The sequence below is a fragment of the Leptonychotes weddellii genome, chromosome 6 (genome assembly GCF_054177405.1).
Source record: "Leptonychotes weddellii isolate Sample4059 chromosome 6, ASM5417740v2, whole genome shotgun sequence".
In the NCBI taxonomy this organism is placed as follows: domain Eukaryota; kingdom Metazoa; phylum Chordata; class Mammalia; order Carnivora; family Phocidae; genus Leptonychotes; species Leptonychotes weddellii.
In genome coordinates this window covers 116,840,448-116,865,665 of record NC_138374.1, presented here as the reverse complement: position 1 = coordinate 116,865,665, position 25,218 = coordinate 116,840,448, and the positions used below count along the sequence as shown (strand labels likewise).

Genomic DNA, 25,218 nt, shown 5'->3' with positions numbered 1-25,218 from the left:
AAAATACAAACTAAAACCAATATGACAATAGCTAACATTACAACGGTTAAAAATAAAACTACAGCTAAAATTAAAAATCTGACCAGACTAAATGTTGGCAAGGATGTAGAAAAATGAAACTCTCATACATTGTTGGTGGGGGTGAAAATGACTAATAACATTTTGGAAAACAGTTTAGCATTATATAGTAAAGAAGGAGATATGTTTATTTTTTCACCCAGCAATTCCACTACTAGGCATATACCCTAGAAATCTGGCCACGTGGACACGGGTGTGCATATATAAGAATGTTCACAGTGGCATCGTTTGCATTAATCCCACAGCAAAGCAACCCAAGCCTTATTGATAACAAAATGTACATTGATAAGTATATTGTGGTGCATTCATAAGTGGGCCCCTACAGCAATGAAAAGCAACAAGGTAAAGCGTGGGTGGAACTCACAAACCGTAGCAAACAAAAGAAGCAAGATGCAAAATTAAACTACGCTGTTTAGGGGTGAATAACTAGAAAATGTAATTTAAGAAAAGCAAGGGAGGGGCGCCTGGGTGGCTCAGTCGGTTCAGCGGCCGACTCTTGATTTCTGCTCAGGTCATGATCTCGGGGTTCCGAGATCAAGCCCTGCGGCAGGCTCCGCGCTCAGTGGGGAGTCTGCTTAATGATTCTCCCTCTCCCTCTCTCTTGCCCCAACCCCTGTTCACACTTGCTCTCTCCCTCTCTCTCTAAAATAAATAAATCTTAAAAAAAAGGGGGGGACAAGCGAATACAGTGAAGGAAACAGAGTTGTGACTGCAGGGAGTATAGGATAGCAGGGTGCTGATAAGGTGCTCCGTACCTTCCTGTGTGGCTAGTTACTTGTGTGCTTACTTTTTTTAAATTTTTTATTTAATTTTTTTTTTAAGATTTTATTTATTCATTTATTTGAGAGAGTGAGAGAGAGCACATGAGAGAGGGGAGGGTCAGAGGGAGAAGCAGACTCCCCGCCGAGCAGGGAGCCCGATGTGGGACTCGATCCCGGGACTCCAGGATCATGACCTGAGCCGAAGGCAGTCGCTTAACCAACTGAGCCATCCAGGCGCCCCTGTGTGCTTACTTTATAGTTACTCATTTATGATACATATATATTTTACACACTTTTCAAGTTTTAAAAACTGAAAGAAAGAAGAGCTCTGTGATTGATCAGTGCTATCTATCATAAATGCAGGAGGAGGGTTTTTGCTAGTTGCCACTGGTTCACAGGTCCTCCTTGAGCAGCCGAGCTGGACATGAGCTCTTCCTCTACTGCCTGTACTGTATTCTCTAGCAACTATCATTGTGGAACACTATCTATTATTTATGGGGCACGTATCATGGCTACATTACCTTGATCAGAGTTATTTATGCAAATGTCTTCTCCCCTTTCAACTACAGCATAAGTTTCTGAAGGATCTGGACTGCATCTTGCAACTAGTAATTAATAAAAATAGTAATTGTAGCTCACATTTAGCTAGTGCTTATTGTGCACTTACCATTTACAGGCATACCCTTATTTAATCCTTGTAAAAACTCGAGTTATTAGGGGCGCCTGGGTGGCTCAGTTGGTTAAGCGACTGCCTTCGGCTCAGGTCATGATCCTGGAGTCCCGGGATCGAGTCCCGCATCGGGCTCCCTGCTCGGCGGGGAGTCTGCTTCTCCCTCTGACCCTCCTCCCTCTCATGCTCTCTGTCTCTCATTCTCTCTCTCTCAAATAAATAAATAAAAATCTTTAAAAAAAAAACAAAAAAAAACTCGAGTTATTATTATCTCCATTTTGTGGATGCTCAAGCTTAGAGAGGTTAAGCAATTTTGTCCATAGGAACAGCTATTAAATGCAGAAGTTAGGGGCGCCCAGGTGGTGTAGTTGGTTAAGTGTCAGCCTCTTGGTTTTGGCTCGGGTTGTTATCTCAGGGTTGTGAGATCAAGCCCCACGTCGGGCTCCCAGCTCAGTACAGACTCTGCTTGAGATTCTCTCTGCTCTTCCCACTCATGTTCTCTCTCTCACATAAATTAAATAAATCTTAAAAAAAAATACAAGAGTTAGAATTTGAACTCACAAACTCCTATTCAATGCTATTTTGTTGTATTTGTATTCTCCTCATCTAGTACAAGGCCTTCCATGCAGTAAGCCCCCAATAATTATTTATTGGGTGAAAATGAGAGCATGAAAGGCCTTAAACTTTCATAGCAAGAAAGAGAGGCATAGGTCAAAAGAAGAGTCTTGATGAATCAGTTTTTAAATCTTCAGGTATATACTGCCGAAAAGGTCGTGATTCCATCTATTAAAAAGAGAATCGTGTAGGTAGAGCTGTATAAATGAGCTGCTAGGATATTCCCGTTAGAGGGAGTGAATCCAAAAAGCTTTTAAATCCACTTTGCTGTATCTGGATGGCTGGCAGTTCAAAGGGCAAATGGCAAACGCACGTCTCCTCAAGTACCCCGGCCACAGGGCAGATGGAGCTGAGCCAGGGCTCACCCAGCATGCTCTCCCACTGACATGGCAGCCAGGGTGGAAGCCTTCAACGGTCTATCTGTTCTTCCCTTTGGTCTTGGGGCTTCAGGATGAATGGGAAGAGGACGGTGGTAAATGACAAGGGTGAACACTGTCTTGGGGGCACTGCCCTACAGAGTTCAGGCACCCATATTCTCGATGAGCCCCCAGTTAGGGAGTGGAAAGAGGCATGAAACAAAGGGTGCTTTCAGGAGTTCCCTTACTGCCCAGTGGAGAAGTGAGAAGCAGAGGGAAGGGCAAGGAAGGCACTTTTTGATCCAAACCCAAAACAAGGACCACGATCAAAGAATCGCTTGCTGTAAGTTACAGAAAAAAGAAAGCAACAGTGGGCCTTCCTGCGTTCCTGCCTTTCCAGGCTGGGCTGCCCTCTCCACTTGGGGATGGAGAGTGTGGCTGTAGGCTGGCCTCTCCCCCTGAGCATCCCCAGTCCCCAACTCCTGGGGACAATTGAGCTGTGTCTCTGGCATGTGTGGAACTGCAGGTCATGGCCATATTTACCGAGAACATTCATTCTCCACAGGCGCTACAGGGCTCCTCAAAACGCCCTCTGTGTCACTGTGCCTTTCTCTCCACCACATACCCCCCCCCACACACACACTAATTTAATCAAGATGTCCTAGCTTGTAGATGGGATGGACTCATCAGTTCCGCATTCTTCGTGGCATTAGAACTTTGAAGCAAAATATGTAGGGCCGAAGACAGCAGGTTGAGGAGATGGGGTCAGGGTCTCCAAGCCAGAACATGCCAACTTTTTGTGTAAGCCCAACACATAAAGAGTACACTAAGTTTGTGACATAGTCTTATAATTTTTATTTAACTCTAAATATTCTGAAGAGGTTGAGAAATGTTTTCTTAGGCAAGTCCACAGATATTCAGCAGCAAAAGTGGGGAAAAGCAAAGAAAAAAAAAGAATTTATTCACTGGGGCTATTTCTAGAATGCAGAACTAGAAGAGAGCTTGCTGTCACAATTAGGTCCGCTCTTTCTCTCCAATCTCCCTTCCACTCACCCTAATTTTGCAAAATCTGAAAACTGTCCTATCTAAGAACCAGATTTTAATTCAGATTTGCTTCTCTAACCACAGCCAACCTCCAGAGAGTCTCAAAATTGTGATAGGGAATTAAAGCAGTAAGAAAAATAAACAAAGAAGCCATCTGGAGCCCTGGGTGTTTGTGTGCCCCCCCACCCCCCCACCCCACCCCCAGCTACCTGATTCCCAGTCTCATGTTCTTTCCCTGTGCTGTGGTGTCTCCCAAAGAGAGCCTCACGGCTCATTGCCACTTGCTGAGCTGTTGTGAATGCCCAGCTGAACCTCTGAAGCCTGAGTCTTGTAGACCAGAAGGAGTCAAATCTGTTCAAGGAAGGTAGGAGGCAGGGCATCTCAGACAACCTATCTGAGGAACTGATTAGGATACGTGTTGAAATTCCTCTCGTCAACCACAGATCCATTTTGCCACGACCTCCCGCCTGGGACATCTAACCCATTCCCTCCATTATCTGCTTGCCAGTTTAATCAGCTCACATCACCATGGACAGAAATGCAGTCAAAGGGCTATTGTTTCACGACCCATGAGGGGGTTTGCAGAAACCTAGCAAGCAGGACTCCAGACTATAAGAGGGGTGTATCCTTCATAGCTTTTGGAGCAAAAAGAACCTTGAGCTCAATACCGTCTCTTTCTGCCTGGCTCAAGTAGGCAACTGGCCTGGGGTCAGGACAACCCTGAATGCTTAGGCTAATCCCAGAGTTCTCGTGTAATTCTACAAACCCAAGTAAGCTCCTAGTCAAAAAACTGAAAAGGTTTTCAGCTCCCTTGCAAAGCTGTACTCAAAAAGTTCACTTACCCCCTGGTAAACAAGCATCTCTCCTCTTCTGCTTCTTGAGGTAAGAATTGGCTCTCTGCCCTTTCCCCTCCCTCTTTTGGCTAACTTGCCCAAAATTTCTCTTTTCTGGAAAAGCTGATTAAAAAAACAAAATGCTTCCCTGATCCTGTCAAATCCTGAGACTACAGCCTATGGCTCTAGGTTTTGGGTAAGGGCAGAGAGCAGTTAATCAGTGCTTGCTAAAATGAACTAAATCACCAGGGAGCAGCATCACGATGCCTTAATTTCATTCAGGTTGAACCTGAACAAGGTGTGACTCCTGGGCCTGGCCTAACCAAGACAGCTGACTGCATCTTGCAGTCAGGAACGTACAGCGGGAACACACTCATCTGCAGGGCAGCAGGCCTGATTTCCTACCTAAGAGACCTCTGATCCAGAGAGAGCAGGAGGCTGGCTTTCCTCCAGGGCTGGTGAGAGAATGAGGCAGAACTGCATAGCCCCGAGCTACACAGTGTCAGGCCAGAGGCAACAAGCTCACATCAGGTCCTTACATCTAACCTGGGGAGGAAACCCATCCCGTGTGTCAGAAATCATCTGCTCTGATTACAGCACCCTTTTTAATCTTCCTGGCCCAGGAGAGGATATGCACTGATAACTTTAATAATGCCACAGCAGGCACAATTAATTTCTATTCCTGCTCTTCATATACTGTTATGTGAAGGGGACTGGAAGGACAAAATTAAATTCCACTGGGGCTGCAGCCTGCAGCTCTGAAACCGGCAGACGGCTCAGAACTCTGCATGGCCACCCTCGCCCTGTGTTCCAGGAGAGGGACCGACACTAACCCTACGAGTGCTTGAGAGACCTCTGTGGCATAGGGGGCAAGGCTAATTCTTTTGTGGTTGAGTAACAGTGACTACAGTATTAAATTGAATTAACTTGAAAAGCCCAGGCAGGATTCGATAAGAGTCTAATGGACATAGTAATGAAGCAAGATTTAATCAAAATGATATGGACATATTTTATGTTGTTTCAAAGAGGAATAGCTATTTTATTGGTCAGTGTGTTCTGCATTTAATACATTCCTAATGCAAAGTTTTTTTATGACGGTATCAAGTTTTCTGAACTAAAAACTTGCTAAAAATCAACCGGAAAAGGATTTCTTGACTTACGTAACATTTCTCTTCCAAAGCAATTTCATAGCCTTTGTCCTCATTATCCTCACACCATTTCCAGGAGGAGAAGTGGGCAAAGAGGACACTTTCTCATTCCATTTACAGAGGTCTGGGAAGGCCAAATTCTTGTGTAAGGCTCACAAGAAGGTAACACTAGAGCTGGAAGAGATTTTTGGTTTGAACTCCCTGTCTCAGGCTTATACCATTGTATTCCTTCTCACCATTAGTGGAAAGGATGAGAAAAATGCTTAAAACTTCAGTGGAGGCCCTACTGAGGACACCACAGTCCCCCAGGGTTCCAAAACCCAAACCCAATGACATCTGCTCAGATCCCTTTCTTCCAAACCCCATCAGAGTGCCCATCACAGAGCCAGCTTCTTCTCACCTGGCTTCTATGAGCCATGTTACTCATTTTCCTTTTACCCATTTTAATCTGCTCACCTGTCATCCTTGCTGGGTCCTCAGTACTTTCTCTAGGCCTCAACTGCCCTCTTTATTTTCATGGCTTCAACTATCAGTTTAGTATGTGGTCAGTGTTCAGATCTCCTCTTCGGCCCTAATCCTCACTACACCTTCACTGTGCGGTGTGTGACGCTGAACTCAGGAGGGCTGGGGTCACGTCCTGGAGGTTTGGCCCCAGCTCTGCCATTACCAGCCTGGGTGACCTAACGCAAGTCCCTACTTGCTGGCTCTTAGACTCTTCACTAATCACAGGGCAGGACTAGAATCAGTGGCTCTTTCACATACTTTCCCCAATAAATGGCAACCCCAACTTCTGATGGCTCAGGTGAAAATGCTTGCAGTCATCTTTGATGCTCCTTCCTTTTTGTCACATGCACATTCAATTCAGCAGCAACTCCCACTGGCTCAATTTTCAAAACACATCCCAGAATCTGACCACTTCTCCCAGTCTCCACACCCACTACTCTACTCCAATCCGCCATCACCTCCTGCCTGAGTTTACAGAAGCCTCCGTAACTGCTCTTCCTGTTCTGCTCCCACCTTGCTCCTCCTTCAGTCTTAACACAGAAGCCAGAATAATTCTATCAAAACAGGAATCAGACTGTATCATTCTTTTTTGTTCCAAATCCTTGCATGCCTCTCTAGTGGCCTCCAAAGCCGTTCCTGATGCAGCCTGCCCCCACCCCCCAGCCACATCTATCACTCTTCCCCTTCCCTCCAGTTCACAAAGCCTTGCTGCTTCTCTGCCCAGATAAGCACACTCCCATCTCATGGCCTTAGACATGCTGTTTCCTCAGCCTGAAAGACCTTCCTCAGAGAGTAAAAGCCCTAATTGCCTTTAAGGAGTAGTTCAAAGGCCAATTTATCGTGAGGCCTTCCCTGACTACCCTCTATAAAATAGCAATACCCCCAGCACTACCATGCTCCTTCCCTGCTTTATTTTATCATCATCTGGCCTATTATCCATTTATTGGTTCATCTGTATATTGTGTGTTTCTCCTACTAGAGCATAGGCAGTCAGAGACTTTTCTGTTCTGTTATCATCACTGTGCCTGGAACATGGGAGGCACACTGTACGTATCTGTTGAATGACTAAATGAATGTTGATTCCTCTCTAGCATTCACCTCCTCCCACCTCATATGTCAGGTCACTCACTCCCATCTATAATTTCTTCGCTGTGTCTTTTAGCAAGTCCCATTCTTTTAGTTCCCACCGCCATGATCCAAGAACTGGCTTCCACTATCCCCCTGAATTACTGCAGTAGGCTCTCCCAGATAGTTTCTTCCACCCTAAACCACACTGAACACTGCCACCAATATCATTGCAGATCATGGTCTTCAATATTTCATTGCCCTGCCTACAGTGAACAATGGCTCTCTTTGACCTGTAGCTAGAACGCCTTGAGTTGGCCTTCAAAGCACTCAGGCTCCAAGCCCATCCCACCTACTTCTCCCATGGCTCGCCAACAGGAAGCTTCCGCTACTGTATTACGGGGAGCATCTCTAACAGGGGCAAAGGGTAGGAAAGGAAGTTGGCACTAGATAATATGGAAATATTCAAAAGATTATTTCCATAAGATAAGAAATGGATGAATAATTAAGAATCCTGGCAGCATGTAATTAAAAGAACATCAGCCCAACTCTTACCCTTCTCTGAAGCTTACCCGATCACCTCTCATGAATTTGTTCCTTTTCCAAGCTCCTATAGACAACTAATTATCTGTACCACTCATTAAATTGATGTCTTAAGTTATAACCTGCTTTTGGGAATCTCTGGCCTGTCCATCCAGCCGAAATATAAAAAAAAATCTAAGATCTTGAACCGTGTTTTAAGCTTGCTCTGCCATACTTTTATAGTGGCAAGTTGAATACTGAGCAATTACAGACAATCAAATAGTAGTTATTAAATTGAACTGAATGAACTGATAGTGGTACTTGTGCTCCGGGATTTAAATAAAGCAGTGCTCGTCTCTTTTAAGGTCCCTGAAAGAAGAGTCAGGTGGGCTATGTAGTTTTTCTGCCTGAGAACTCAAAGGCCCAGAAAGGCCACTGGCTCAGAGAGCTACGAAAAGAGAAGGCTTTTTTTCTACTCTCCACCCTCAAAATGAACATCAAAAGGAAAACAAGGTCATGGGAAGAGGCAAGGCAGGAAGGGATACGATGCTTATGTGGGCAGAAGGCTTGGATTATCTTGGCTTTGGAGAGGAGATGATTAAAGCTAGAGAATGGGTCTTCCAGTTTGCCCTCTTTTTTTCCTCTCTACCCTCTACAAGAACACACTGCTGAAAAAGATTAGCTTGGAGAGACAAAGACCACCCTAGCAGAGAGATGGCACAGGGCACACTCTCCCATGTGAGCAGAACCAAGCTCCACAGAGCACTTTCTTTTCTTTTTCTTAACTTTCATTGAGCAGCAATTGGCAAATAGAATTGTACACATTTAAAGTGTACACCGTGATGATCTGATATACATATACATCGTGGAATGACTGCCGAGATCAAAGTAATTAACACATCCATCACCCCCCACCGTCAGCTCTTTGACTGTGTGGTGAGCATGCTTAAGATCTACTCTCTTCAACTTTCAAGTGCTTTTTACTGTGTCATTAACTGTATGCTGTACATTAGATCCTCAGAACTTATTCTTACAGGTAAAAATCCATGCCCTTTGACCTACATCACCCCATTTACTCCTCCCCCAGCCCCTTGGCAACCACCATTCTATTTGGTTTCTATGAAATTGGATTTAAAAAAATTTCTACGTATAAGTAATCCCATGCAGTATTTGTCTTTCTCTGTCTGGCTTATTTCACTGAGGATGATGCCCTTCAGACTCATCCATGTTTTCACAAACGGCAGGACTTCCTTCTTCTTTATGACTGAATAATATTCCATTGTATATATATACCACATTTGCTTTACATGTTCATTTGCTGAAGGACATTTAGGTCGTCTCCATATCTTGACTATTGTGAATAACGCTGCAGTGAACATGGGGGTGCACATATCTTTTTGGATACCGATTTCAATACCTCCAGATATATACCCAGGAATGGAAGTGCTGGATCATACAGTAGCTCAGCTTGTAATTTTCTGAGGAACGGCCATACTGTTTTCCATGGTGGTTGCACCAATTTACATTCACACCAACAGTGTATAAAGGTTCCCTTCTGCCCACGTCCTCACCAACATTTGTTATCTCTTGTCTTTCTGACAATGGCAGAGCTCTGTCTTCCCAGGTTTTACTGATTCCTCTGACATTCTGTGAAGGCAGGGGTGAGGGTATGAGCAATTTTCTGCAGTATAAAGATAAGGAACCTGAAACCCAGCACAGCAAAAGTCCTCCACCAAGCCAGCCAGGGCCTGGGCTCGGACACAGCTCTGAGGTCTAGATTCCCAGCTGAGCTCAGAGACAATGAAGAAGATATAAGAGGAAGACAAAGGGAAAGAAGGGGGGGAAACCGTCTCTCCTTGCCTCATATCAGAAGTATGGTATTTCCAAACGAGAACACAGGCAACAAGTAATTTCCAAGAAGATACCAATGAGATTCTGGATTGCTCCTGGATATACCGGAACACAGTCCAGTAGAGTCAAAACCACACAGCCAAAGAACCATAAGGAATGTATGAAAAGCCTATACAATAGCCAGAGGATAGAATGCTGCATAGTCACCAAAAACAATGTTTTTAAAGAAGGCACAATGACACAGACAAAATACTCCCTTAAAATGTTAAATGGAAAAAAGTACACAAAACTTAATATACAATATAATCTTAATTTTCTAAAGAAAAAGGCACACAGAAAAAATACTGGAATAACTGATTCCCAGTAATCATTATTTTTTTTTTAATTTTTAAAAAAGATTTTATGTATTTATTTGAGAGAGAGAGTGAGTATGAGCAGGGGAAGGGGCAGAGGGAGAAGCAGGCTCCTCGCTGAGCAGGGAGCCCAATATGGGGCTTGATCCAGGCACTCCAGGATCATGACCTGAGCCAAAGGCAGATGCTTAACTGACTGGGCCACCCAGGTGCCCCCGTTATTTTCTTTTTATTATTTTTTGTTTCCCCGCAATGTCTTGAAAAAACATGTATTAATTACTTTTACAATTGAAAAAAAACAGCTGGGGCACCTGGGTGGCGCAGTCAGTTAAGTGTTGGATTCTTGATTTCAGCTCAGGTCATGAGACCGAGCCCTATACCAGGCTCTGTGCGCAGCAGGGAGTCTGCTTGAGATTCTCTCTCTCCCTTTCCCTTTGCCCCTCCCCCCTGCGCTCTCTCACTCTCTCTCTAAAAAAATAAAGTCTTGTAAAAAAAAAAAAAATCGGGGTGCCTGGGTGGCTCAGTCGTTAGGCGGCTGCCTTCGGCTCAGGTCACGATCCCAGAGTCCTGGGATCGAGCCCCGCATCAGGCTCCCTGCTCAGCGGGAAGCCTGCTTCTCCCTCTTGCACTCCCCCTGCTTGTGTTCCAGCTCTCGCTGTCTCTGTCTCTGTCAAATAAATAAATAAAAACTTAAAAAAAAAGAAAACTAAGCTACAGGGTTTTTTGTCTGCTTCAAAATCAAAAGAAACATAAAATAAAAATTGTTATTTTTGTTGTTACTTCACAGTCCTGTCCTTAGGCCTTAACAATAACTTCTTAGCTCAACAAGATGATTCTGAGAGCTCTTGAGACCATGAGGAGGGATGCTCCCAGGTTCCTATGGTCTCTTGAAGACAAGAATTTGTGCAGACAATTAAAACTAACCTGTAATTGGAAGTTTCATATTGAGTATATATTATGAAAAGCTGGATATAGACCCAAATGATTTCTGGAGCACAGGGTAAAAGAAGGGGGGGACCCTAAGAGCTAGGCTTAAAAGCAAAGAAAGGTAGGATCGGATACAACAACCAAGAGATCAGAATAAAATCCACTACCGTACCTAAAGAAGAAAATGAGAATGGAAAAACTAAAGATGCTATCTCAAGAGAAGGAGAATTTATTTTTCTTCCCATTTTACACAAAAATCATGCTCAGACAAGCAGGGAGAAACTCAAAGGAAAATTCTTAACAGAGATAAATAGGAAGGGAAGCCTTCAAAAGAAGCCAGTCCTGCAAGAAAGGAGGCTGAAATCAAAGATGCTTCTCTCTCTGGACAAGCTGGGCAAGAAGCAGAAGCAGAAAAGCACAATGGGAAGTCTGGCCTGGCAGAAGCATCTAAGTGCACGACTGCAGAATGCATGAGCCCTTAATTCCTTGCAAAAACGCTGGCCCTGCAGCTGACCAACATAATCACTGCCACCTTGCTACCAGTGAGGCAGCAGAGCATGGTGATGGGAAGAGATGATTCAGGGGAAGCAGGCTGCCTACACATGAATCCCAATTCTGCCCCTAACCAGTCCCATAACCTGGAGTCGACTGCTTAGCCCCTCTGCCAATGTGCTTACCTATAACTGGAGATGATGAAACCATCTTGAAGGGTTGTTGTGATGATTAAATAGGTTAATACCTATGAAGTACTTAGCATAGTCCCCGGGCACGGTGAGCACTCATTTAGTATTAGTTATAATTATTATTATTTTTATTATTGCTGTGACTCTTACAATAAAAAAAAATGGTACCTAGTCAGCTTCTACGCCATTAGTGGGATTTCTCCTGGGAGTAGGAAGTTTTTATAAACTACTGTCTATTTGCATGGTGCCTGATGAGTTGTATTAATAATCCTCTCCTTTTCTGAGAGGCATCTTGCAGTAAAGCGTAAGAGGTACAGAGATGATATTAAAGTAACTTGGCTGGAATTATCATTGATGTTAAAGCCCTCAGATGAATGACTGAATTAACACCCGACATTTGTACAATGTACGACATTGTACGATGGCATCACATATAACACCATACAATGGCCTTTTTATCATGTAAGGAAAGAAATCTAACTGTAAAATGGAAGGTTCAAACTGTTACCACCCTAATCTGAGGGGTCAATGTTGGCATCACTATCAGCAGGCTAACCAGAGACTATATATCTCCTAACGTGATATAACATGAAGTACCCAACATTGCCAATTATGCATCCTAGTCAAAAATGTATAACTTGAATAGATCTGGCCAATGGAACCCACCGCCAATTAATAGGAAAGACAAGATACAGCAAGAAGTTAAGCAACAACACAAGGAAGCAACCGGACAAATCTAGAAGGTGGGGCAAGCTACAGGACAACTGGCCTGGTCTATTCAACAAATCAGTGTCCCTGGAAAAGGAACAGTGCTAAATTAAAGGAGACTTAAGGGACATAAAAGGAGTGTGCATTAGATACTGGCTTGGACAAACCAGTTTCAAGGACATTTTTAAGATAATTAGGGAAACATATGGCCTGGCCATTAGAAGAAGTCAGGATAGTAACTACTTTTCAGGGGGACATGAATGGAAGGGGACAAGAGGGGGGCTCCTGGGATACTGGTAACATTCTTTTTTTTAATCTGGGTGCTAATTACATAGTTACTTTCAGCTTATAAAAATTCACTGAGCACTTTACAATATGTGCACTCTTCTAAGTATTTTAAACTTCCGTAAAAAGTCAACGAAAAAAAAAAAACCCTTGCAAAATATACAAAAGGATTAGGAAAAATACACATTTAGGGCCTACTACAGTGTATAATAGTGATAGCAGGCATTTTTATATAAGCATGTCATTATTGGTCTTATTATCATCATCCCAAGGAAAGTTTGGGGAGATCTAAGCCCTCTGAAGAGTGGCCAGAGAAGCCCTACACTCCCTGGGGATAAACCTTCCCCATCAATTTCATTTTAAGCTCTTTTTAGCCTGCACCGTGCTGTGTTTATAGTCTTCGCTAAAATACTTATTGACTGTGCGCTTTCCCAGTTTGGAGTCGTATTCAGACACAGGCTGCATTTGGACGCTTGTTTCTATCTACCGCACTCTCTTTCTCACCCTCCCCATTTTGCAGTTGTTGTGACGCAGTCTCCTAACCATTCGTTGACTTACAAAGACAGCAGTACCATTACACCTTTGAATGTTCTACCTACAACACCTTGGGCTCTTTCAGAAAAGGCAGATAGATAGTTGAGAACGGAGACACCAAAAAGGCAAACATATAAACGAGCTGAAGGAAAAGAGTGCGGGCATCTTTGGGGGCACACACTCCCTCTGAGCTGAATCTTCCCAAGTCCAAAAAAGCCTGGACCACCCAGAGAGAAGCCCCAAGGAAGAGCACACAGATGCTGCTGACCTAAGTGTCACAGAAACCAAAGCTAAAACAGCCCCAACGGCACTAGCTGCAAAGCTCCCCTCCGTGTTGGCTTTGGCAGCAAACCTGACGCCCCTTATCAGCAGAGATACCTTTGAAGTAGCTGGCAGCCTTCCATCCCCTACTCAAATAAGTTCAACTTCCCATCCTATTCTTTTCTCCAAAGAGGATCCCTTCATCAGATACGAGAGAATAAAGCTCAATTAATCAGAACAGATTTTTGCTGCCATCAAGACAAACTGGGCAACGGGAATAGTTGTCTATAAAGCTGATCACCACGTTGTTCATGATCATGTTATAACATGGAGGAAATCCAATCAATTGCAGACACTGAGTTCCACTGGAAGGAGGTGTAGGGTGGACCGGGGAAGAGAGGGCAGGGTAAATCAGTCAGCTACTCCTTCTCCCCAGGATGTCTCCAGGTTAAACTCTTTCTCAGAAGGGCAGAACACAACCATTGGAAGTCCATTCTTTCTCCATTCATTCAATCTACACTACCCACCAGGGACATTCGATTATACTGGCATCGTGGATCACTTCTCCTTTACTTATCAGGACAACACCACCGCAGAACGTGCCTCCTTACAATATCCAGTCTTTTCACATATGTGAAGCAACTGGACTCAAAGACTCCAGGAAATCCTGTCCCTATCTACTGGGGATAAACAGGTAGGTAGGTAACATGCACTGCTTTTAGTTTCGAACCCCCTTTATCCTTTTACCGCCAGACCCATTTCGTTGGGTTGAAATCTGAGTGGTCATGACAAGTCTCTTGTAACTGATCAACCAATGGGAAAGGACATCCGAAGACCCTAGAGAAAAGAATTCATTGTGCCCTATTACATTTCTTCCTCAGCACCCTTCCTGTATCTCCCACTTTCTGCAATGTGACTTACTTATCTGAATCCAGATTTACCCTTTGTTACCCTCCAAGAATAAAGTAGGGAAGCCACAATTGGTTGCCTAGATAAACCAGCCTAGATGTCTCAACATTGTTGCAGGGGCATAGACAGGATCTTATGGATTCAGATGTCCTCTGTGTTTTTGGGTTTCCCCAAGACAGAAACCAGAATGCCTACAAGAATGGTTCTCAACCCTGGCTATATGCAAGAATCACCTAGACTCTATCCCAGAGACTGATTCAATTGCCCTGGGGTGCTATTTTTAAAATTATTTTTTAAATCAACTTTATTGAGACATACTTTACATACAATAAAATGTATGTATACATTTTAAGTGTACAAGTTTTGACAAATGCACACACTCATGTAACCACCACCATAATTAAGATTGTATGACATTTCCATAATCCCTCAGGTTCCCTTGTGTCCCTTTGCAGTCAACCCCTCATCCCACCCTGGCCCCAAGGTAATCACTGATTTGCTTTCTATCACTATAGATTAGAGCTATCTTTTCTAAAATTTCATATAAATGGGGGGCGCCTGGGTGGCTCAGTTGGTTAAGCGACTGCCTTCCACTCAGGTCATGACCCTGGAGTCCCAGGATCGAGTCCCACATCGGGCTCCCTGCTCAGCAGGGGGTCTGCTTCTCCCTCTGACCCTCCTCCCTCTTATGCTCTTTCTCTATCATTCTCTCTCTCAATAAATAAATAAAAATCTTTAAAAAAAATTCCATATAAATGGAATCATATAGAATGTATTCATTGTGTCTGGCTTCTTTTAATCAATATAATGTTTTTGGAGTTCGTCTACATTATTGCATTTATCAGCATTTTGTTTCTTTTTATTGCTGAGTAGTATTCATGTATGGATATATCACAATGTTTTCCCATTCATCTGTTGATGGATATTTGAGTTGTTTCCAGTTTTGACTATTACGAATATAATATGAGTCTCCTAAGGCAGTTATAACAAATTACTACAAAGTTGGTGACTTAAAGCAACATGCATTTATTCTCTTAAATTTTTTTTTTTATTTGCGGACGCCTGGATGCCTCAGTGGGTTAAGCGTCAGACTCTTGGTTTCAGCTCAGGTCATGATCTCAAGGTCGTTGAGAGGAAGCTCCACATCAGGCTCCATTCTCAGTGTGGAGTCTGCTTGGGATTCTTTCCCCCTCCCTCCCTCTCCCCCTCTGCTCTCCCCCTGCTTGCTCTCCCTCTCTCTAAAATAAAATAAAATCTTAAAAAAAATTTTTAATTTGTATTCAATTTATTTAAACCAAACAAACAAGCAAAACAACACTTCACCCATTTCTCCCACCCCCATCCCCCTGCCTCTTGCAACCACCAATTTGTTCTCTGTATCTATAAGCTTTGGGTTTTTTGTTTTTGTTGATTCTACATATAAGAAAGATCACATGGCATTTGTCTTTCTCTGTCTTATTTCACTTAGCATAATGGCCTCGAGGTCCATCCATGTTGTTGCAAATGGCAGGATCTCATTCTTTTTTATGCCTGAATCATAATCCACTATATATACACTATAATTTCTTTATCCACTCATCCAATGATGGACACTTATGTGACTTCCATATCTTGGCTACTGCAAATAATGCTGCAATAAACATAGGGATGCAACTATCTTTTGGAATTAGTGTTTTTGTTTTCTTTGGATAAACACTCAGAAGTGGAACTGCTGGATCATACAGTAGTTCTATTTTTAATTTCTATTCTCTTATAGTTCTGGAGGTCAGAGTCCAAAACCAATTTCACGGGGACAAAACTAACAGGGCTGCATTCCCACTGGAGGCTTTCGGGCAGAATCCGTTTCCTTGCCGTTTCCAGCTTCTAGAGCTGCATTCCTTGGCTCATGGCCTCTTCCTCCATCCTCAAAGCCAATGGCCTAGCATCTTCTTTCTGTGACTCTGCTTTCCTCTACTTCCATCACGTAGCCTTCTTCTCTTTTGTCTGTAACTTCCCTCTACTTCCCTCTAATAAGGACACTCATGACTGCATTAGGGCCCACTTACATAATGAAGCATAATATCCTCATTACAAGATCCACAAATTCACCATATGTGCAAAGTCTTTGTAAGGATAAGGTAAGTTCATGGGTTCCAGGTATTAGGACATGGACATCTTTGGGGAGACCATTACTCAGCCTACAACGAAAGCTATTATGAATAATCAGATACAAGTGTTTGTGTAGATATATACTTTTATATCTCTGGGGTAAATACCTACCAGTGGAATTGCTGGGTCATATGGTAAGTACATACTTAGCTTTATTAGAAACTGCGAAACTATTTTCCAAAGTGGTTGTACCATTCTACATTCTCACCAGCAACATATGAGAATTCCATCCATCCTAACTAACACTTGTTGTTGTCAGTCTTTTTAATTTTAATCATTCTAGTGAGTATGTAGCACATTCCTTATTGCTTTAATTTGCATTTTCCTAATGATTAATGATATTGAACATCTTTTCATGTGCTTATTGGCCATTTATATATCTTCTTAGTGAAGTGTTTATTAAAATCTTTTGCCTATTTTTAAAAATTTGGGTAGTTTGTCTTCTGATTATTGAGTTATGTATATCACAAATATATTCTCACAGTCTGTGATTTGTCTTTCATTTTCTTAACAATGTCTTTGCAAGAGCAAAGTCCAAGAATTGATGATGTCCAGTTTATCTTTTTTCTTTTATTGTTCATGCTTTTTACATCCCAAGAAATCTGTCTCACAAATCACAAAGATTTTTTTTTTTTTTTAAACTCCCACAGTGACTCACACACAGGCAAAACTGAGAACTACTGAACTACTGGTCTACCAGGAATCTGACCCAACTTGCTCAATTTAACCTTTCTACCATGGAAACTTAGGGTACCAAACGCAAAACAAAAGTACAGTCAGCTGGAATACTGTAAAAAACAAACAAACAAAAAAGGATGCAACTGAGAGTCTTGGGACTTTCTGAATTGACTGGCTTCCAAGGCTAATGCACAACTAAGGGCTAGAAACAGTGAGCTGAAAAGCAAAGTCCGAGGTACTTTCGGTGTGTTCCAGCTAAGTGAAAGGAAGAAGGGAGAACAGGATTGTCCTCTCCCCTGTGGGAAAAGCACACCCAAGTTTACTTGGTTTAAATGAAAAAGTGGGAAAAATGATTTCTATTCTTGGTGGGATTCTTTAGAACACGTCTCTCACAGAGACGATGTGGAGCTGGAAGTCAAACTTGGTAGTGTTTGGCTCCTGATTTTGAAGGCACCACATTAAACAAATGAAGGTGGCAGCAATAATATTTGCCTAAACCTTGGTTCCAATAGGGGTTAGACAGACTGAGCTTTCATTACACGAAAGGAGATGTCAGGAGCACCAAATGAGCTCCATTTCCCCTGGAGTCCTAGACAAAGTGGGTCTGTTTCTAAGCTGTGAACAGGAGGCTACTTTCTCTAGATGTTATATTTAGCTAAAGGAATCTCCACCGGGCTTCATGCAAAATGTAAAATATGTCCCAGGAGACATAACCACAAACCAGAGGGCCAGCAAGGAGCATCCCTTAAGGGGGTTCAGTAGTACAGAGGGGCCAATTGTGCAGCCACCCTGACATCCCCAAATTAGCTGAGTTAGCTGTGAGCCAGATTTTTGGCCAGTTCTCACATTTAATGAGTCTTTGTTTCCCCCTTACTAGCAATCCTGCCCCTGGAGAGAAAAACTTGCTGTCCTATTTCACTGTCAGCTTCCAAATGCTTGCCCAGACATCAGGTAGGAGAAACAACCCAATGTTGATGTTTAACACCTCCAAACCTTTTGAAGGCTTGTGTGCAAGAGAAAAGGTTAGGTTAATTCTGTAACTAAGTGAAATATCTGGGTTCAACAAAAAGAGTAGGAAAATACAGAACACCCTCTACCCTGCACACCATACCCCGAGTCCTAACACAGCATGTAGGAGGAAACCTCAAGTTCTAGAGTGAGATGAATGGATTTAAATACTAGCCTCACCTCATTTTTTGATTTAATCTCCCTAAGTTTCAGTTTCCTCCTTCATAAAATAGGGCTATTAATAGCAACTACTTCAGGGAATTATTGTAAAGATTAAGCATATAAAGTGTTTAATACTGTACCTAGCACATAAGGGTTCAAAAAATGTGGGTTTTGTTATCATAACCTTTGCTAGTGAATCATTAAGTTTTACAGAGTTTTTTAAAAAAGAATAAAAAAAGGAGGAAAACCCATGACTTTTGCTGGTGAGAAACAGACCCAAATTCACATAAAACTCAGGTGAATTTTCACAGGTGTCCATAGCCGAACCAGAAATAAAGGTATCTTTCCTAAAGCCTGTGTCTCCAGAGAAATGTGGATTTCCCTGTTGCTGCCGGAACCGAATTTATAGGTTGTTTCTATTTTATACACTTGGATTCCTGTTTGGCATCTCTTGGTTGCTGGCCATTATAGATAAGAGAATCTGAAACACTGCTTCATTCCTCAAGAAATTTGGTCTTTAACTGCCTAAGCTAGCCCCTTCTCCATACCCACACCCACTTTTATTTGTCTGTATCGTGAGGGCTCCAGTTTCCTTATCACAATTTAACAAAGGTCACCCAACAACCAGAATGAAGCCCCCAACACAGGATACCCTATATTGGGCATCACAGAATTCATCATAGAATTATAGCGTATTAGATTTTGAAGGCAGTGTGAAGATCACATAGGCCAAGCACTTTTTTTTTTTTTTTTAACTTTAGGGAACTAAGGCACAGAAAGAAGTAATTGTCTAAGGTTTCGGAGTTGCTAGCAGAGTTGAGCCCAAGAGAAAGGGTTACTTGGAAGAGACCTCTGCTCTGATAGAGCAAAGCAAGCCCTGGGAAGCTTCATTTAACTGACAGTGTGGCTGGGCTCATTCCTTAGTTCTCTTATCTGATTACTGTATCTTAACCAGTGGGATTTCTAATTCTTCAAGTGCAACACACTTTAAACAAAAGGGAATAAAAAATTAAGTTACGGAGACAGAATGCTCTGTGCCCATTACTAGAAAGCAGAGAGGCTCTCACCCAGCCAAAACAGAATTAATTTACTCTTGTGATCAGCCAAGCCAGCCTCTACCTTAGAATGCTCTGCCTACAATGGACCCCAGGGGAGAGAGAAAAGAGATTATTCATGCAGTGGGATAGTAAACATTGGCGATTCAGCAATCCTATGCATATCTCTAATAATAACTATAATTTAACTGATGAAAAGTTATAAAGATCCAGAGAAAGTCCTATGAGCTGCAACCATATAAAACAATATGAATAAATCTCACAAACATATGTTGAATGACAGAAACCAGACACAAAAGAGTATACACTGTATGATTCTATTTATATAAAGTATGAAACTAAGTAAAACTAATCTCTGCTGTTAAAAGTCAGGATAGTTGTTATCCTTGGGGGTTGGGACCACCCCTCCCAACCCCCTGAGGACTGGGAGGAAGCATGAGCGGAGTTTCTAGGGTACTGAAATCATGTTTCTTGATCTGGGCACTAGTTACCAGGTGTGTTCAGTTTGTAAAAATGCATGCAGCCATAGGCCCCATGATATGTGCCCCTTTCTTCAATAAAATGTAATATATAAAAAGTCCTGTGAGGAATGAGAAATTCTTCCCTACACCCCCAGCAAAGCAATGCACAGTTTACGGAGATCAACTCTGAGACCATGGCTAGGAATATCATTCACGGGCAGATTTTCTTTCCGGAGGGTAAAGAGCCCTGAGCCATGCACTTGGGCTCTTGGTGAAATGTGAGTAGTACTTGAGGAACCAGAAGCATCCGTGGCTTTGATAAGCGGCTGCCTTCAGCATATACATCTCTGATCTGGAAGGGTCGTAACACTCCTGAGCGTGGCTCTTCTCTAACCTTCTAAAGCTGGGAAAAAAGGTAGCTGAGAGCTTGGCTGAAGTCCAGATAGCTGAATATCCCTCACAGAAGTTTTTTTCCCAGATGAGCAGAGAAAATGAAGGAGGAAATGATCAGTCAGCCCCTGTCCTTCTAGAGATAATCTAAGTGGCTGTCAAGGTCACACAGAAGAGCTGAAGTGGCATCTGATTACTGTCAAGGTTCTACCTAAATAGGCTTAAATTTTTTCTAAGAAAAGCTATATATTTAAGGAGTAAGACATTATGATTTGATACAGATGTATACATAGTGAAATGATTACTACAGTCAAGCCAATTAACAGACCACCTCACACGGTTACCTCTGTGTGTGTGTGTGTGTGTGTGTGTGTGAAAAGAGCATGGGAAACCTACTCTCTAGCGTATTTCCAGTATTCAGTACAGTATTAACTACAGTTGTTCATTTTAGCCACATCCATACACCACCAAGGATTGCAGAATAATTCAGACGAATGACAAGGAAGCTAGAACAGATGCTAGAAACCATGAGGAAATGGTGAAAAGTACCTTTACCCCTAAATGAAGTATGGCCCCAACCACAGCGCAGCCAGGCCACTAAAAATAGTTGGTGAACTCCGGGAGGAGCTCTTTTTCTCTTCCTTTTTTTCATTGTCAGATGCTTTTTACTCTTCATATCCTGTCTCTAAGACACAGGAAAAGCCCCTACACAGATGCGTTATGTAGATGGAATATTCTAAATCAGTTCTTTTTTTCATGCTGGTGTAAACAGAAGAAACTGCGTTCTAACTCCAGACCTACTGAAATCTGGAAAACTTCCTAATGTTAAGAATTGGCAAACTGGCTACTATTGACCACCGTCCTGTTTACTGAAGTTCTTTCTCTCCCAGCCTCAGATTTTACCCCTGGATTTTCTCAAATGAAAACCAATGAATTTCCTATATATGAAACCAATGAAATAGCCCTATACACCCTCTTTATACCTAGAACTTGTAGGAAGATTATTCGCCTTCTGAAAGGTCTTCTGGGGATACCAGAGCTTGAATGTTAGACATGGTCCATTACGTACAACGGTTGGGGCTTTTGCCACCATTTGTAACCAAAAGTCATGAATCAGTGACTCCACCGAGAGCTCAGGTTGAGAGAGCTTAGAAAAGAGGTTCCTTAGTTTCCAAGAGACTATTTCCACCACTGACAGGTAAGGTCAATTTTACATGTTTCTTAAGATTACCACAATTTATTTTGAGTTTTTCCTCGGTCAGATTTTTCAACTTACATCCAAGGAATTGTGACAAACAATTGAGCTTCAGAAAGCATTCAGGGACCCAAAGACCAAGATATGTCATGATAAGAAGAACCAAATTCATGAGTTCACCCTGGCCAAGATGAGCGCTTAGAAAGAAAACTAAACTAAATCATAAACATACATGAACTACAAGAGGAAAACCTGAAATGACACTGAAGGTCCCCAAATCTCAACAGCTTCACAAATCACTCAAGGAAATCAAGCAAACACTGTCGTAACTAAAACATGCAGATTATGAATTATGTTGCCAGTGGTGGGGTTGTACCTTGCAAATGGTTACTCTCCCAGGGCTACTATTAATTCAACTCAGAAAGGAAGAAAAGAATGACTATTCAGTATTTTTTCTCCACAAGATCGTGGTAGGGAATGACCAATGGAAAGCCTTTTAACTAGGCCAATACAATAGTCTTTCTCTTATTTACAAGATGGTATTATTGCTCCACCCAAGTATCCCTGTGCCTAGAAATAGCTATATACCTTTTTAAAGAGTCTTCCTGAGTCCTCACTGACTTGAACAAATCGAGGAATGATATTATTCAGGTAGATGTCACTCAGGGTGGTGTGGTCCCTGCTCTCCCGCTTCACCTGGTTTAAGAGGAGATTCCAGCAGTTGACTGGAGAGAGAACATTCTGATCCTTCCTGCAGAGAAACAGCAAGAAAAAAAAAAAAAAATCAGTGTCAGTGAGTAGCCAGGGCCAACAGCTAAGAACACAATCCATGTCATAAAATCACAGTGATCAAAGCCAAGCCAGAAATAGATACCTTTCCTGAAGCCTGCACCTCTAGTTTTCTCTATCTAAAAACTCAGTGGAGAAAACAAGAATAATGAGAAGAGAAGAAGAGGGACGAGAGAGGAAGAGGGTAAGAGAAGAAAGAGGAGAAGCAGGATTATCTGTTGAGCATCTATTACATTCTAGGAACTTAGTAAATGTTTTATATGCACTATCGCATTAAGTTTCATCATTTCCCTGTAAGGAAAGAACAACGTTATCCCCATTTTACTAACTAGAAAATTGAAACTCAGGGAAGTTGTCACTTGCCCACAGCTAGTAAGAAGTCATAGAGACCGTAAGAAGGAGTCAGGGACTAGAACCACACAGCTCTGTGTCACCTGACTAGGACAGGTCTAGGCTGACTCCAAAGTCCATAGCCTTAGCCACTAAGACATTTGGTTTGTGTCTAGGGTTGGAGACAAAACTTAGAGGTCTAGAGACAAAAATCACGAGAGCACTACAGACCACATCCCCACACAGTATTCATATTAGGATTCAGTGAAGACAACAACCTTCAAGGCCCTTGCCATGAAAAAAAAAAAAAAAGGCCCTAAAACCTCTTCAGGCCCACAGAACACATCTAAGGAGATTTTCAGTTCATTGGTTGAGCCATTATGTCATGCCCCATACAACCAAGAGCACAAACCATACCCAAACACGTGTATTCCTAAAACTTCTACAGCCTGAGTGGAGCAGTGAAATGCCAAACCTAGGTGCTCATTTCTAATGAAAACACTGTGATCCAAAAGACTAGATTGATTATCTACTCAGTTCGCAGCACTGGTTTAAGCAACAGAAAAAAATTCTACATCTGCAAGCTGGATTTCTTTAAAAAGAGAAACCGAAAGTAGGGGTTGTTTGTTGTACTATTTATCAAGGGCTTACTGTGCACTTGGCACATAGCTGGGCCCTATACTCACGTTGTTTAACTTGAACCCTACGACAGCCTGAGGAAGGGCGTATTATTAATTAACCACATTCAGCAGATGTGGGAAGTTGACTGAGAAAAGTTAAAGATCTTGTTCAAGGTCACATAGCTAAAAGGTAGCAATGCTAGAATTCAAAACCAAGCCTTATAAGTGTAGAGAAGGGTCTTAATCATTGGGAAGAATCACTACCTGTTCAATTCTCTTCCCCCTCCTCCCTCCCTACAGTCAGACTCTTAATGCAAAGAGAGTGGACAGTGGCTCGGTTCTTGAGTCACACTGCCTGCATTCAGAGCCGGAGGCTGTCGGCGGCTGTGATTTGTAGAGCAGGGAATTCAACTTTAGAAGGGGCTTTTCCAATTCTGTAATAAGGTAACAATTACCAACTAATCACGCCACACCTCCTCTGGCTTCAGAACACCCCAGACTATTATATCAAATATCTGTCTAACCAGCACTAAGAAGCTACTTCAATCCAATGAATGCTAGAGTCCAAACTGAAACTGTTCTCTATCTGCCCCCACCCCCACCTCTGCCCCAGGCATCACACCCCTTTGCAGTCAGAATACCTAATACCTCTGTTCGGACCACTTCGGCAACATTATGTCCTCTTACTGTTCTAGGGAAATCGAAAGATTTTTATGGAAACAAATTTATATATATATATACACACACACACACACACACACACACACACACACACACTAATACACACACACACACACACTAGCCGAGAGAGAGAGAGAGAGAGAGAGAGAGAGAGAGAGAGAGAGACACATGTAATTAATCCCTTCCCTTCAAAATGTTTAGCATCTGAAAAACAAACCCAAAAAAGCGAATAGGAAACAATCCTAAATTCAAAGCTGAGTACAGGCATTCAGTGACCTTTGGTGTTTTCACTGCAAGAAAACTTTCTAACGCATTCCAAATCAGTTTCAGTTATCAAATCCTAAATAACCGAATTTACATTTTTGTTGGGTGGCAAAGTATCCATGTCCTCAGTAAGCATGGAATATATCAGGCAATTACATTTGCTTTTTTAAAAGAGTAGATCTCACAAGATCTGAACTTGACAACAGCTCGGTCTGCTTCTTATGGGTGGACATGAGTTGGTTGTCTCTATTAGGTCTTTCCTTAGAGTGCTTCACACACATAAACATGGTACTACAACTCAATTTCACAAACGTATAAACGTTCGTATCTGAAATGAATAAAGTACAGTATTAGGGGCTTTTAACTGTAAAAGTGCTGATATCACAGTGCAGAGTGGGAGAGAAAGAAAGACCTGTAATATAGCAGAACATTAGCGGTATGAACAAAGGGCCAGCTAGCCCACAAATGTACACCGCAGATCACAAGTGGAGGCAGGAGAAGCAAAACCAATTGAATACCATGGAAGAGGATACAGAGCATAAATCCCAAGGGGACCCTCAGAAGAAAGGATGAGTAAACAAAAGTTAATAAAAAGGATGGACAGAAGTGGAAATCTTTTAAAATAAAAAGCCTTATGCCTTAAAACTAATAAATTTGTAAATATATTCAGAATTATATATTTATAATTAAATGAAGAGGTTCTAAAGTAGTAACACTTTTAGCGCATATCCTTCCATCCTTAGAGTAGGTGGTAGGATGGCTATTATTGGTTTCAGTGAGCAGGAGTTTTTAAAGTGTGTTCTGAGAAACTGCAGAATTACAGAGAAACACATTTCAATTTCAAACAACTGTGACACATCCATTCAAATGAGCAACCTCCAGTTAATGTGAAAGGGATCCAGATTCCCTGCGGTTGACGCTATCACAATGTCTCATGGGCTGCTAGGCGAGCTTCGTTCTGTGCGAACTCTGGAATAAAGAACCGATGCGTGTATCTGAACTTCTGAAAAATGTCCTGTTGGTTAGAACGGATGTTGCTCTGCACAGGTTTCATTTTTTTTTTTTTTTAAGATTTATTTATTCATTTGAGAGAGCGAGAATGAGAGAGAGTACATGAGAGGGGGGAGGGTCAGAGGGAGAAGCAGGCTCCTCGCCGAGCAGCGAGCCCGATGTGGGACTCGATCCCAGGACTCCAGGATCATGACCTGAGCCGAAGGCAGTTGCTTAACCAACTGAGCCACCCAGGCGCCCCCACAGGTTTCATTTTTAATTCAAACCTGTGTGCCTCCTTAGGTAAAGCTGTGCAGGTGAGCTCATGATTTAACACACA

At 42.3% G+C, this 25,218-nt stretch overlaps 1 protein-coding gene across 12 annotated transcripts in view; it reads right to left on the bottom strand.

Moving 5' to 3' along the window:
* The window catches only part of SRGAP2 (SLIT-ROBO Rho GTPase activating protein 2), a 226,719-nt gene that overhangs the window by 90,455 nt on the left and 111,046 nt on the right, over nt 1-25,218 (bottom strand). For all 12 annotated transcript variants that reach the window (XR_014146567.1, XM_081825140.1, XM_081825144.1 and 9 more), the window contains exon 4: nt 21,793-21,955. Coding sequence is in view for 11 of the 12 variants with exons in the window: in XM_081825140.1 (XP_081681266.1) it covers nt 21,793-21,955 (163 nt within the window). In the remaining variant the exon portion in view is untranslated. The remainder of the gene's footprint in view (nt 1-21,792; nt 21,956-25,218) is intronic.